Source organism: Porites lutea, chromosome 1, assembly GCF_958299795.1.
Source record: "Porites lutea chromosome 1, jaPorLute2.1, whole genome shotgun sequence".
NCBI lineage: Eukaryota > Metazoa > Cnidaria > Anthozoa > Scleractinia > Poritidae > Porites > Porites lutea.
In genome coordinates this window covers 8,786,380-8,802,084 of record NC_133201.1, presented here as the reverse complement: position 1 = coordinate 8,802,084, position 15,705 = coordinate 8,786,380, and the positions used below count along the sequence as shown (strand labels likewise).

The window sequence follows — 15,705 nt, the reverse complement described above, 5'->3', positions numbered from 1 at the left end:
CCTTTTATATCTTACAGGGGTAGGTCACAGACACCATATTGGACTTAAAAAGGAAGAAGCTTCAAAATTTTTCTCTTTGTCGAAAAGTAAAGATCTACACGGTTTACGATTGAAAAGACAATCCGCTACTACTATCGTCGAAGAGTGTTGCAACGAGCAGTGCATTAGTGAAGAAATTATTGAATATTGTTAAATAAGTCAACGCCTTGTAAAATAAAATATCAAACCCCTATCAAGGCATTTATTATTTCTGTAAATTTTATTTTTCCAGTCTGGGGAAAATCATCCTTGATACCGAAACGCCTTCAAATTTAGGAAACCGTCAGAGTAATAGGTCTATAGAACGTTTTAACATGAAGTCACGGCGGCCATATTGGTGTTCCAAACCAATCCTGTGGGAGTAGAACCCTTTTATTATGTAAACGATTTCTTTTAATTTGTTCCAACAAATTTGCGTAGACGCTAGACACCTGAATGAAAACGCTCTAAGGCTAAAAGTTGTTATTGCTGGTTTGCACTTGACGTAAGGTATGCCAAAGTTCGCAGACGGCAAGCGCTTTATATAGCTCCAAAATCGTTTGGGAGTTTCCTCTAGCCTACCCCCAGTCACGTTATTAAAATAGTCATTGTGGGCGGTCTTAAGTAATTTCACCACTTTGTTTCTTTGGCAGCGATATTCAAGCCACGCTGGTGAGCGTGTCACTCGTGCTTATTGCTTTTGTAAGAAGGTTGTCCCGTTTACGCATTTGACGCTTAATGGATCTTGTAATGTAGGGGAGCGAAATTCTTGAAGTTGACATTTTTGAGGACAGTCAATACGTTCTTGAAGAATGTCCAGTTGTCCCCCAGGTGACTACATAGGCACAGCGAGTGAAAAATTCTGAAGCATCTTTTAATTTGAGACATCTTGACAAAGTTTGTCGAAATCAGCGAGCCTTATCACATTGTATGCCTTGTGGGAGGGGCGGGGCGGGTCCTGTTGTGTTTAGATCAAATATTGAACAAGACAATGGTCGCTCATGCCTGGTATGACCCGTGCGTCAGAAACCAAGGAAGGAACTTAAGCACTGATTGGCCCAAATTTCATTTTTATTCATGACAACCAATGCGCAAGGAAAAGATTTGACGGGAGTTAAAAAACTCAGAATTTACAAGAATTTGTGTGGAAGACCACTCAAGCGTGATTGGATGGCAAGAGTTATTATTACTATTTTGTTTTTTTCATACAAATCCTTTTAACTTTCGGCGGCCCTTACAACTGATTCTTTTGAGATATAAGGCTAAGAATTTACAGGTTACCTAAGTTTATTATGCTCTAATTTTCCAAAAGCGAACTATTTTTGTGTTTACAGAAAGTTGATCATGTGACCGACCAGTTTTTAGCTGCCTCGCCCTTGGCGAACATTTCATTTACTTCCGCCTACTAAACATAACAGAGAAACTACATGTGGCGGTTTGGAGGGAGGATCATTCCACCCTAGCTTGCCTTTTTGTCACAACGAAAAAGTCTAAAAGTTCTCTTAGTGAATTTAATTTTTTTTGGACATGAATAAAGTGCTAGTAAATATGGTCAACTCTCTCTTGATATAGACTTCACCTTTATAAGAGTGATAAACCCCTACAAAAGGAAATAACCGGTTGAGGCTATTAGTAACACGGCAAAGGCAGTGTTCAACCCAATCGCTCCAAATCTTGGCTTTGCTCGATTTTCCCCTAAAAAATGTAAAAATTTAGTTCCAAACATTACCCCTTAGGCCCTGTCCACAAGTATCCGTATTAGTTTGAAAACATTGGTCACAGGCCTCTCCAATATATCCCGTTTGGCACTGACAACGATAGCCTTTATCGCCGAATCCATTCTGACAGTTGTTGTTAAGCGGGCATGGATTCTTGGAACATTGATTTTCCTGAATAAGGAAAGATAAAGACCAGTTCATCTTTTAACCCTCAGACCGACCCCTGCCGCCCCCCCCTCCCCAAGGTTTTTCCTTTTTTTTCCTAGATGATAAAACATCGGCACCTGAAGTTTTCTGTAGCTGTTCGTTTATTCTTCGTGCACATTTTGAGACACGTTTAGTGATGGTCAGTTACTATGGTTATGAGATATGAAGTCATAAGTAGCAGGTGGTCAAGCCATTTTTGAGTGAAAATGCATGTTTTTTTTTTTCCATTTCTTTCAACAATAAAAGTAAAACTTGTGGGTGAAACGATGCGAAGTAATTATTATTTTTTATTTTACATGTTTACAATATTACATTAATTCTCACTGGTTTTTTTCACCTCGAGCAGCGCCACCACCCATAAAATATACCTCATCTTGTAGAGAAGATCAAATGCTTTCCACTGAAGGCAAAAAATCGTTTCGAAATATTGCAACATACCAAAAACCCAAGAGGGGAGGGGGGGGGGGGTCTCATCCACCCCCTCCCCCACCTTGTACCACGAGTGGGGTATGACTTTGTGTGTACGTCCGTGGGTTAATTTTTGTTTTGCAGATGATTTTGAATGGTCCAATTGCTGACGTCTAAGACTTCCGTCTGGTATAACGGAACGGACCCACTTAACACGACTTACAGCTACTTAACGACACTCTTAACAAACAAAAGTTTCATTCTCACATACATGGATTACACCATATGTAAATTTATGGAGAGCCAATGGGCAGTTTTTAAAAGGGAGTGTTTTAAGTCAACATGCAGATACCACTTACTTTGCTTGTACAGTATATGGAGTTATTCTCTGGCTGAAGATCTTCAGGATGAAGCCTGTGATCTGAATCACTCAGTTCACAGCGGTGTTTGTTGTCCACCAAACGGAGATCAAAATTATAAGAGATGCACTTGCTCTCCAAGTAGCAGTTTAATCTGCACATTTCTTCGTCCACGACAAAAATTGTCCTGAAAACGTGGTCTTTAAGAGCTTGACCAAGTGAATGTTGCTCAAATTCAAGTTTTCGGCACATATCTGAAAGATGAAACAAGAACTAAAACACTGTAAATGAAAACAAACAAACAGGTGTACGTTTCTAGAGACTCGAGCAAAAAAAAACAGCTAGTGGTTTGACTTCTGATCTCATCCTCCATGTCATCAAAAAAAATCTCCAAAAAACTGTGAATTAAAAAAGCAACTTTTGGAGAGAAGAAATGATAAATTCAATTTTAGCATTATCTCATTAATTTGTTTAGTTGTAAAATCCAAAAAAGAGGCAAACTCCTAGGGCAAATACTGAAATAATCCCACATCTTGTTCATGATTGCAAAAATAACACGGGAAATATCCACTTTTTTAAAATTTTGAGGAAAGATAATATTCTAAGGAATTAGTTCATTTTATTTATTTTGAATGATATTCTAAAGCCCTATGGTTTAATGTTATGTTGTGACCCACGTTTCATCTAAGTTGTAGGTTCAAATATTTACACAATACCTTCACTTCCAGAAGCGTATTTGGGATGAAGCGAGATTCCCCCAAAAACCAAGGAACACACTATTTTGGATATCAGTTGTATCATCTTGCTTTTTGACAATTATTAAGCTTCCACGCGAAGGACAAAAGCGGTTTAATTCATGGGGATATATCACGTACACCAGCTTTTGGGACAACACTAACTAATTCAAGTTTGACACTTCTAAAAATTGTAGAACGGTAATACTACTTTACCAGAAAGCCCAACCAATTTAGTGTTCACAGTACTCCCCCGTCAGCAACAAAACGAGTGCGTTGGTGTTTTAACATTGGGCTGGAAATCGGTTTGGGTGGTCTGGTTAAATTCAAAAAAGATTCTCGATTTCAGTATATATTGCGTCTAGTGTTCCAGTTGTCGCTGTAATAACGGCGAAAACATTATTATTTATTTAAAAGAGGAAGACCAGCTGTCAACATTAGCTCACGGCAACTACTATTTACGAGTTTAAGTTAACCCGTTAAACCCGGCCCTAAGATCAAAACTGAATTCTCATTTGTTGTCCCTATTTATTTCCTACATAACTAGTGGGGAAAAGTTGATAAAATATAAAGAAAATTCATGTTGTGTGATCATGTCTGTAATTCTCATGACTACTCTTTTTTACGAAGCATTGATATTATAAGGAGACATTTGATGCCGATCACTCTTAGGGCTAATTACTGGTAACATTTAGATTTATTCTGGGATATGTTTCCTGTTCGTTACCCTCTTTTGATGCTATCTGTAGATGGTACGTTTTCCAATCTTAGAAATCGAACAAATAGACTTAACCTTTTTCAATTTTGTTTTGTTTCGCTTCTTCTTTCTATTTTTAATTTCATTTCTTGCAACCTCCCTACCGTGCTAACAGTTTGCCTTTTCTAAGTTAACCGTATCCAGAGCGGGTTTTACTGTTTCATGCGACCAGATGGGGAGGAGGGGGGGGGGGATGAGAAGGGTAGGTTCGAGCTTCCCCCTTATAACTTTAAAAGCACTAATGCTGCAGCCACGAAAATTACACAGAATAATTAAGTCAGTGTTGCTAACTTATGGTCATAATTTGATTAACGCAATGAGTAATTTTTCGTCATTATGACGTCATTTCGTTGAATTTATTGACAGATTTCAAATTATCCTTATTTAAAGTAGACATTAGTTTGTAAAGCCAAAAATACTTAATAAATAGTAAGGTGTTTGATAAAATCAAGAAGTTAACTTTCATGCCGATGAAACGTTTGTCGTTTACATGTAGGATGGAAGTAGAACGAGGAATATTCATGGTATATACGTTTTTGTTTAGGCGTTAAGTAGACTTTTTGTGTGGTTATATATTTTTGAGCCATTTTTCAGTTTCATGCGTCCAGTGTTTATCGTGTATAGTGCTTATAGAATGAGGAATATTCGTGGTGTATGTGTTCTCACGGGCTTTCTTAGTGTCTTTAATGAGATGCTACTTCGCTAGTTACACGACTCGTACGAGTCGTATTTGAAAGGCCCCCTCTTGACAACTTTGCTCGCAAGTTGTCTCTAATGAGATGCTAAGTGTCTCTAGTGAGATGCTATTTCGCCAGTTGTACGACTCATACGAGTCGCACCACTTGACAGGACCCACTCTCTTCACTTGTCTAATGAGATGCAGCGAGAAATTGTTTACTTCACTTTATTCCACTCAAAGGTATCTTTTTCACCTCTTCAACCAATCGCACAACTCACCTACTGATACCACTTGAGTCAAGAAGGTGGGCATAGGACATGGTATACGTAACATGCGGGCTCAATTTATCAAAAATGACTGAAGTTGTTATTAATGCTCTTTCAATATACAGAGATTTTGTTTTATTGGCTTCATCAGATAATGATAAGCATATGCTAATGAGACAAAACAATATGAACGAGGATCCACTTACACCTGCAAGCAAACGACTTATTAGGAATTGACCCGTCGAAATTAGCTGATCCGGATAATATACCTTATTATTCATTCAAAATATTTTCCCGATTCTGATTAGCTAAAAGCACTCGTTTGATTCATCCTAACCAGTTACTGATGACCAAATTTGGAAGAATTTTGTGTTTAACGAGGAAATGACGTCAAAAATGCAGCGTTTTCGCAGGTTAAGGCACCGTTAACCGAGAAGACCTGGGAACGAGGTTGAGTTGTTTTGATTGTGAACTTGAAAAATGGCGGACATTTCACTCGTTTCAAGAGTAAGAACTAGGCGAAAACATAGCTAAAAACATGGCAAGAACAGCAAGAAGACAACTCGAAGGGCGGCATCTGCTATTTGGAGAATATTTGCGGAGCTGGACAAACCTAAACGTGCACTATCGAAGATGAACTTAACATCGATGGATCGATGGAGGTTAGCATGTTTTAGCCATGTTTTTAAAGTAGGAATTATTTTGAATGAATAATAAAACAATTATTGAATTCGGCTTTCGTATCATATGAAGAATTATGAAGATCTCGGAGGGTGTTATCCGCCTCGGCCTACGGCCTTGACGAATAACACCCTCCTCGATCTCCATAATTCTTCATAAGGTACTCAGCCTCATTCATTAATTGTTAACTATTTCAATCGAGGCGAGTTTTCCTTTTTATAAATTTTCGTATTTGCTTAAATCAATAAATAAATCTACCCTTGAAATACTGATATTCGGTTATTTTAGGCTATGTTGACACTATAGCGGATAGCTTTAGCGCCTACACGACAACTTTACCGGATATGGCTTCTCTTCACAGATAAGAATGGTGATTTCGGTGCGATTTCTGTAACGGTGCAAAGTTGCGCCACGCCGATCTCTAAAGAGGAGCCTTCACATATCGGGTAGCATGGATCTTCATACGATACTGGATAGTGGCGGACCCAGGGGAGATGCCCCACCCCCGCCACCTTATTTTTAGACTAAACTGTGACCGCCCCTCCCCCCCCTCCCCTTTCTTATGTGGATGGGCCACTATTAGCTATACGGTGTAGTGCGAACATACGCCTTAGTTTATCGCCAATTCCTTGTGCGTTGCGATAGCGTTTGGAAGCAGGGTGATAGTTGTTCATCCTATATACCAGCCGAACACATCCACGCAGCTCTCTCCACGGTTATTGCCTTCACTGCAATCCGCGAAGTCCTGACCAAACCAAATCCAAAACTGCTGATTCAGAGACACTTGCAATGGGTCCGATGTTGTGTTAAAGATGATTTCGGGAGAAACATCATTAAACCTGTCAAGCTTGTAGGTGAAGTCGTTATCACAGCCTCCCCAAGGGCCACCCATTTGAGTTGTGTTTGGTCGCGGGAGAAGTATGCTTCGTTCGTCTGGATGTGAAATGAATGTCATCAGTGTCTTGTCACCATAATGGGAACTTATACATCCCCAGTAGGAGATGGGACTTCCTGGGTAGCACCTCAGAACACCATATAGGTGAACGAGCTTCAATGCACCAATGTATCCCCCTTGAGTGACATTGAAAACACCGTAGCTGTCATCTCGTCCTCCAAAACACACAGGATCGACGTTCAACTTAACCCACGCAACTAAATAAGACAAAAAAAAGAGATTTCATCATCGATCTTTTGGTAAAAGAGAGGAAAAAAAAAAAAAAAAAAAAAACGGGCGCTGAAATTAACAAGAGGCCACTTCCTCTTCTTTTTGCTTTAATATATTATATTAATTATAGTTTTGAGGAAAAGTCGACATAGTTAAGATTACTCATAAGTGGTAGGCAATAATTAATTAAATAAATTAAAAATTAACACCTAAAATAGACATTTATTATCATAATTTACAAGAGAGTAATAAAAGATAAATAAAATAAATGAAACTATGAAATAAATACAATAAATGATTTCACTTACTCCGGTCGCAAGCCTTTCCGGTGAATCCGAAGTGGCATTCACATCGAAAGCCTTTTTCTCCAAATCCATTCTGACAGTAGCTATGAGGTGGACATTGGGCTGTCGAACATTTGTTCGCCTGAATAAAAAAAAAGATAAAGAACTGTCAGAACTGAACGGTCAAGCAGAGAGGCAGTCAGGGGACAATACCGTCCCTCCCTTAGCAAGTGGTATTTTGTCGTTCGGACGCGGTTCCTAAGCTCGAAGGTATTCAAGCGGGTTGCAAACGGATCATTGCGAATCGAAGAAGTCAAATGGGCAAATATCGTGCAGTTGCTATGGATTTTGGAGCCAATGGCCGAGACAAAGGAGCACACATGTTGCATATGGTTTAGAAGATTTCAATTTGCGTAGTTTTGTTCATTATTTGAGGAATTATTGTGCTTTGATACACGGGATCGAAGCCTCAAGCCAGCCTCTAATTGTAATCAGTGGATGCTGCCCCGAGTGCAAAACGCAGAAAAATACTGCCTCATTAGACAAGCCAGGGCTCACTAGAAGATATCACTGCAGCTAAAGGTATACGAGCTTTGCTCTGTAATATTGAAAATTTTAATTTTAATTTTAGGCTAAAAGTTTCGTCCTGTATTAATAATCGTTAAAGGTTAGAATGAAGCGGCTCATGAAAGGGTCGAATTCGATGTAAAACAGTAAATTTCAATGGAAATTAAACAAGGACAATTGGGCAGACAACGATATAATAGCATAAAACATTTATTTGGAAGTTCTACAAAAGATATATTTTGACTCCTCTTAAGTCGAGTTTAGTCAACTACAGTTCCAATCCACTCTTGCCGATCTGTTATCCGCATCGTATTCTTATTGTCATACAGATAAATGCAATACGTCTCGGCTATCTGTGCTTTGACGCGTTGATGGTAGCTGAAGCACCACAATTTTTCTTTCGCCCATCTAAGAAAGTTCAAGACAATCTTGAATTCTGAATTCCACGCGGTGGATTATCAATTCCAGGTACTGGATTCCGGATTCTTTGTCAGTGGAACTTGCATTTCAGATTCCAGTCGTTAGTGGGACTCGGATTCTTTGAACTTTATTACGGATTCCAAAGCCCAGGATTCCGGATTTGTACAGATAACAGCATGATTTGTAGTGATATTTGGCAAAAATACCACCAGTGATATTTCGAAATTGTTAAACCTAATTTCACGAGCCGTTAGGTGAGTGAAATTTGAGACAATTTTGAGATGTCACGAGTGGTATGTATGCCAAATATCATGTGCAAATCACGCTATTATTTGTTTATACAACCACCCGCAATAGTTTTGTAATTTTCACATGTAGGTATTTCAAATTATGCTGAAATACCATTGCTCTAAGGCAATCAAATTGTAGTATAACACAAGAACAATTACGTGGATTCCAGTTTCCACAAGAGAAAAATTTCCCGGATATCCGGAATCCGGATACCCTTTCATGGGCCAATGCACTTGGCCCAAACTCGGTTTGACACATAAACTTCTTTTTGCAGGAAAACTAAACCACATCGACTACTTTTCCGTTCTCTTTCTCGCAGGCGATATTTTCCGTTTCAAAAAATTACATCGACATCAACTGACAGATGTTGGGCTAGAAGTGATCGAAATGGTTTATCTACGGCTTGCTCGCTTGTCTTTACTTGAGGAGAATTTAAGGTCTCTCGCTTATCCAAGAATAGCCTGGGAATAGAGCCGTCTCTCCTCGCTCCATTGCAGCGAAACGTCTTTAGCTAAGAGGAGCGATGAGAGACAGCTCTGTTCGTAGGTTATCGCTCTACCGTTTGTTAGAGTCTATGTTTGAGGACATCCACTGTGATGTGGTGACAGGCCAGGGTAAGAGTGAATGCGGTTTTGCGTATAGGTTTTCGCCTCTAGTATTCGAACGTGTGGCTACTTTTTCTTCATTTCATCTTCGAATGAGACACTGATTATCGCCTTATGTAAGGGAATCGAAGACAGTCTTGGATTCTGGTTTCTAGGCCTTGAATTCCAGATTCCAGGAGCTGGATTGCAGTCTTTGTCAGTGGAACTTGGATTCTGGATTCCAATCGTTAGTGGGATTCCGGATTCTTTGAGCTGTATTCCGGATTCCACAAGCAAAATTTTCCTGGATTCTGGAATCAAGATTCCCTTACCTAGTGCGATGAACAGCTGGCAGAACAAGTGGAACAAGTAGAAAATTTAACTGGATCTTTGTTATTGAGCAGCTTAGGCGCCTTTGAATAACAAGGAGCACAACAAATCAGTAGAAATATATTTTACCTTGCTTGCACCATATATGAAACCATTCATTAGCTGTAGATCTTCTGGATGTTGCCTGTGATCTGAAACGCTCAATTCACAAAAGTTCTTGTTTTTGACGAAGTTGTAGGAGATGCAGATGTTCTCCAGGTAGCAGTTTAACCTACAGAGTTCTTCGTCTTCAACAAAAATTGCCTTGAAGACATGGCCTCTAAGAGCACGGTCCTTTAAATGATGGTTGAACTCAGTTTTTCTGCACATTTCTGAAAACAAAACATGAAAGTTTCTAGAGTTGGAGCTGAATTTTAAAAAGGCATAAAATACTCAACTGGAAGTCTTAGCCTGCGTAGCTAGTGGAATTGTTATGCGCCGAGCATCTTCTTTCTGCGCGGGGTTCTCTCTTAGCTCGCGCTTCCTAGCGTGGCTCGCTTCGCTTGCCCCATAGTAGAGCTTGCTCGCCACATAGAAGAGCTTGCTCGCAAGCTGGGTGGCGGAGCCAAACTTCTTGCGGCTCAGCCACCAACAAACAAACGAAAAAAGAAAAAACAGCAACAACAACATTCACCCGCCAATCCCGTCAGCTACGCAGGCTTTGAATAGTCCAAAGTCTACCTCACTCATTTAACTAATGAAACACTAAAACTCCCAAATGGCGCACTTAAAAAAATTGTAAAGAATTAAGGGTTATTAGTACATTGAAACGTGCTTAATCTAGCTTAGCTTAATCCTTATCAGTTGTAAAGATAACAGTGTAACAAATAGAGATGATTTGAAGAACTATGACTGAGTTTTTTGTTTTTGTTTTACTTCAATCGTTAGCCATCTATCTATGCCCCTTTTTCCTAACTAATTTCATGTACTTGTAATTTGCTATCTAGTCATTTTCTTTTTCGAAATACAAAAGTTTACCTTCATTTCCATAGGCGCAGGTAGAGAAAAACGAGATTCCTACGACGACCAGAAAATATACCATTACGAAAATCCCCAGCCTCGGCCTGTTTCTATTCCTTTATGTTAAACAAGGATAAAAACTACAGTATGTGATTTCTTCGTCAACAACCTGGCTTTCTATTCGTTACTTCTACACCTTAATACGTACAACTCGCACCTTAAGTTAATGATTCATTTGATTATAACGAGCGCACTAGTGCTGTATTGAACTGGAAATTGGTAGTTGTTAATTATTAACTTCAAAATGTATATTGCAGTATTAATTGACAGTCTCTAAATGTAAAGTGTCATCCTATTACGCTCATTTAACATCGACATGTAGCTGGGCAATGAGTTGTATGAGACTTCATCATTTGTCAGCGAAATCTGGTTCGCATATAAACATCATGTCGTATTCTTATACAATTTGATGGCTAGGAGCAAACGGTCCTGCCCACCATGATTTAACTCAAATGTCATTATTTATTAAAAAGCAGTGGATGGAATTAATTTTTAGTATTTACCTTGAATCCCTGCGGTTGCTATTTATCTCAGTTTTATATATCTAACTTTTTTCATTGCAATTATTCCTACACTTCCAATCAAAAAAAAACTGAAGTGTCAATCATTGTCAAAAGTATTGCTGATTGACATCACTTATTAATGTTAGATATATTTTGGGACTTGTAATGACTCGATAACACCATCACCTGTTAAACCCCTTCGCGTTTCTTTTGGGAAAATCCAAGTGTAGATTCTTTAAATCTCATAATCAGATTTCTCGGATTAAATAGCGCGAAAAAAAACGAGAGATCCGGATTCGTTAGCGTAACAGCAATAAGTTTGTCGCCAACCGGCTGCAAGAACGAAATGACCTTTGGCAGATATTGCAAACATTGGTAACGGCCGCGCGCGTATCTAAATACCACGGACCAGACTGCGCACCAGAATTCGTGTCTAGTCTCTTCCGCGTACTTTTGCGTTCTCATTGCGTTGCGTTGTCTTAACTAAACTTAGGAAAACCGTTTCTCAGGAGACTTTAGCCAACTCGTTCTCCAGAAAAGGGATGTCCCATGAATTTTTTTTTTCAAAATTCGATTTGGTTCTGCCTCCAATGAATCCACTCAGAGAAGAGATTATTGAGATTCATAATCTGAAATTTAAGATTTAACAGGTGTACCTGGATTTCCTTAAAACGCATCTTTAGAGGCAGACCAGTAAAGGAGGACAGGCGTCTATGGCGTGTATTTGTTAGTTTATAGTTAGGTTAACTGCAGTTACAAGATAATCTACTTTGAACGTGAATGAACATGAAGTCCTCTTGAAAGTAATTTTTTTTGCTAGTTATACCAGCCATACACGTCAACACAGCTTTCGCCTTCATTGTTTTCCTCGCTACAATCAGCAATGTCCTGTCCAAACCAGATCCAGAATTGCTGGTTGTGTGACACGCGTAATGGTTCAGAGGTCGTATCGAATATGATTTCAGGCGAAGTGTCATTGACACCGCTGATCTTGTAGGTATACATTTCGTGCTTGCATTTTCCCACTGATCGCCATGGACCTCCCACTTCGACTCCGGCTGTCCTTGGTAGAATAACTCTTCTTTCGTTGGCGTGTGAAATATATGTCATCAGTGTCTTGTCACCATAACGTTCACTTTGACAACCCCAAAAAGAGGGAGAACTTCCATTAAAGCAAACGAGTGTGCCAAAGAGATGAGTAAGCTTCAAAACCAAAATTTCACCAGCTTGAGTGATAGTGAAGCTGCCGTATTTGTCATCTCGTGTTCCAAAACACACCGGCATGGTGTTCACCTTGATCCACGATACTGTAAAATATATCAAGTTAACTATTGATTAATTATGAGTTGACCTTTTTATGATTGAAGAGTAAATTGGAACTGAGCTCGGGAGCTGAAATCTTCTGTTATGAAGAAAAAGAAAATTTGAGCCTCGAAATGCCTAGAGGGATGATTTTATAAGGCAGTTTGAAACTTTCAAAATTTAAAACTGAATTTGTATCAGATAATAAGTATATGAATTTCATATGTTGGAATGAAGAATTAAATGCAAAGAATATCTTCGCAGTTAAAGATGCATTTAAAGACGAAACGGGCTGTCATAGAAAACAACTCAACCGCGTGACTGGGTGGCAAGAATTACTTTTCCCACTCCGCAAAATGCGCAAATCCATATGGTTTCGGTGGCCCTTTTCAAAATGACTAGTAAAATAGTTTTTCCGTGTTTACAGAAAGTTGATAACGCAAATAACTATTGCAAAAAGCCAAGTAAGGTCATATCTTCCACGGTAGCTCTAATGTTATATAACATAGTACTTGTGTATATTAATTTTTCATCATCTTGCAGAACACATCACAATAAATACCATAGCACATAATCATAATCACTAGGGAAGGTTGCTACCCTCGTAGGAGACGGTTGGGGTATAATCTCTTTGCACATGGTAACTTCGTTTCCAGGGCCGCTCTCTCGCGCACGTCCCCCGTCTTTCTCTCTTTTTGGGGAAAGAATAAGAGAGGACATAATGAATAATGTAGCGCCACATGGTTGGCTATTAACCTAATGAGAAGTAGGAAATAATAACAACTGAACCTTTTGAATGACCTTTGTGACAGTTATTTCCAGAAAATCCTGCCTGGCATATGCAGCGATAGCCTAGATCAGTGAAGCCATTCTGGCAATGCCGATTTGGCGGACACGGTGATTGGGAACACGGATTTTGCTGAGGAAGAATATATTAATTTAAAATAGTAAACGTTTGATACAAATCTCTTAAATATAATCCTTTTGAAAAATTTGGGGCTTTTGGCGAGAACCTGGCGTATTGGCAGTGTGATAACATCACTGTCTGAATAATGAGGAAAAGGTGTTAAAGCAGTTTTAAAATGTGAAGAATCACTTAAGATATAGTTTTATCACTACAATCCTTCCCTATCTAGGGAATTGATTTTTTGGGTTACTTCAACTTAGACTGTATCTTGTTTTGGTGACATTTATGATATGAACATGAATATCAAATAAACCGACCAGTCGTGCTAATTACAATTGACACTTGGACTCCTAAAAAAAAAATATATTTAAATGCATTTTGTGTCTTTAATTATGTAAGCCCTTAGTTTAGCTAGTGTGTTTCTTACTTTGCTGGCACCATATACAAAATCAGTTTCTTCCTGAAGATCTTGAGGATGTTCTCTGTGATCTGAATCACTTAGCTCACAAAGGTGTTTATTGGTCACCAAACTGTAAGCAAAGTTATAAGAGACGCAGTCGTTCTCTAAATAGCAGTTTAACTTGCAGTTTTCCTCGTCTTCCACAAAAATTGACTTGAAAACGTGACCTATGAGAGCACGGCCTTGTAGTTGTTGGTTAAACTCGACTTTTCTGCACATACCTGTTAATAAGTAAGTACAAAATAAAATTTAAAGAACGCCTATTAGAGGAAAGCACTCATTCATTCCTCCTTTTCTCGTCGTCGTGCCACCTACATGTACGGTCAAAAGTTTAAAAGAAGGATTAGAGGCATTTTTTTAAAATTGTAGTTTACGTTTCGCATATTTCTTAACTTAAAATATGATAAAAAAGTGATTATTTTGCAAATGATTATATTAACAGTCAAAGGTAACCCGAATCGGGAACTCAGTTGCACTATGTTTATTTTATTATTATTTTTTTTTTATTCTGAGAGAATCCCCCGTTTTTTTGTCGTAGTTGACGTTTTAAGAGTGCCTCATATTGTGATCTGTAAAGCCAGGATGTTATTTTAAGTGCAAGAGCTAGCGTTTACCTTCATTTTCATAAGCGCACTTGGGTTGAACAGAGACTGCAACGGCCAATATCAAACACACCATTTCGAATTTCTTGTGTATCATCTCGCTCCAAACCTGCAACTCAAGGCTAGTCCACTGATTTACTAGGATAGAGTTAAACGCCCTCGTGTCGGAGTCGTTAAGCCATTACACCTAGAGATGTGGTACTTAACTGTGAGTTTTACCACTGCTGCATAGAGCTTACAATTGGTGACGATTAATTATTAAGTAAGAAGAATGAAATTAACTTTCAGTCCTAACTATATACGTAACGAATCGCCTTCGGTTCTGTAGCTTGACTACCGGTGGTGTGTTTATTGCGTATTGTCATTTCTAATCAGATTGCTCGGTTTCTGCCTTTATTTGAATATTAATGTTTTTTTTTTAGCGGACAAAATTTTTCTCATTCCATTTTGCGCATCTCGAATTTACTACTGATCATTCACTTAAAAAAAGGGCAGAAAAATTGAATACATATGAATACATATAGGCTTAAAGGGACTACAACCACGGCCGTGTGCCACGACCGTGTACCCAAAAATGAATTGCTTACGTGCACCATCTTGCAAATTAATATGATATAAACACCTAACTGTTTTTATGATTTACTCAACTGTCTTTTAAATAATTTGTTCCAGTTCTACGTTAACCTTACTGATATATTAAAATGATAGGTTAAACGTATTTAATTTGATTCAGTTTCGTACTAGCTGATCTTCATAAGGTATTTTTCTTGGGTATTTACATAAAATAGCATATGTTTACTTACAACTGACAAACTAAGTAAATTGTTTAACTCAAAATTTTGTAAAGAATTCATTGCGATTTACAAAGAAAAATGTTTATTTAGCAAAATTTAAAATTTTTGAGAGGTTCGTTTGCAACCCAGCGTCACCATATTTTAGTTTTTGGCTTCTCTTTTCCTAAAGAAAATCAACAAAACATCCACAACACGCTTCTTAGGCAGTCACAGAAGGGCCCTTGCACTCGATAACATAGCAATAAATAAACAAAAAACGTTTTATTTGGTGTTTTCAAATTATTATTTAATATTTTTTTCTTTGCGAGGACCATTTTGAAATAGTCCGCCGGATGGTGATGGATCTGGAAACGGGCAATACGCGGAAGCTGATCGGATATCATTAATGGCAAGTGATCCGATCGTTTGACAATTTTCGGAATTTCCAACTGTCCTAGACCCCCAAGAATTCTTCGTTCCAGAGGCCTGTTCCTCGCGGTAACTTTTCGGGCGCGGAAAGCTGATTTATGTTTGCCGTGTTTGCATTATTCAAGATCAAAGTTTCAATAATTCTGAAAATGATACATGAAACTATCACTTAACGAAGCAAAATTGTAAAGCGCTGTGTATC

The 15,705-nt window shown here is 38.5% G+C and overlaps 1 protein-coding gene across 1 annotated transcript; it reads right to left on the bottom strand.

Annotated features, from left to right (window-relative positions):
- Positions 1-11,652: 11,652 nt before the first annotated feature.
- On the bottom strand, positions 11,653-14,377 carry LOC140942758 (uncharacterized). The gene is made up of 4 exons (XM_073391785.1): positions 14,314-14,377; positions 13,667-13,920; positions 13,122-13,251; positions 11,653-12,337 (listed from the first exon to the last, which is right to left on the bottom strand). Exons 1-4 carry the CDS (start codon positions 14,375-14,377, stop codon positions 11,847-11,849), a joined length of 939 nt encoding a protein of 312 aa, XP_073247886.1. The 3' UTR covers positions 11,653-11,846.
- Between the last annotated feature and the right edge of the window lie 1,328 nt (positions 14,378-15,705).

Bases quoted from the DNA above. Each gene is read 5' to 3' on its own strand.
- LOC140942758 (XM_073391785.1), bottom strand. From the start codon at position 14,377: ATGGTGTGTTTGATATTGGCCGTTGCAGTCTCTGTTCAACCCAAGTGC. The intron at 13,921-14,313 runs GTAAACGCTAGC...ACTTATTAACAG, and splicing joins GTGCGCTTATGAAAATGAAG to GTATGTGCAGAAAAGTCGAG. The intron at 13,252-13,666 runs GTAAGAAACACA...ATTCTTCCTCAG, and splicing joins TTGTATATGGTGCCAGCAAA to CAAAATCCGTGTTCCCAATC.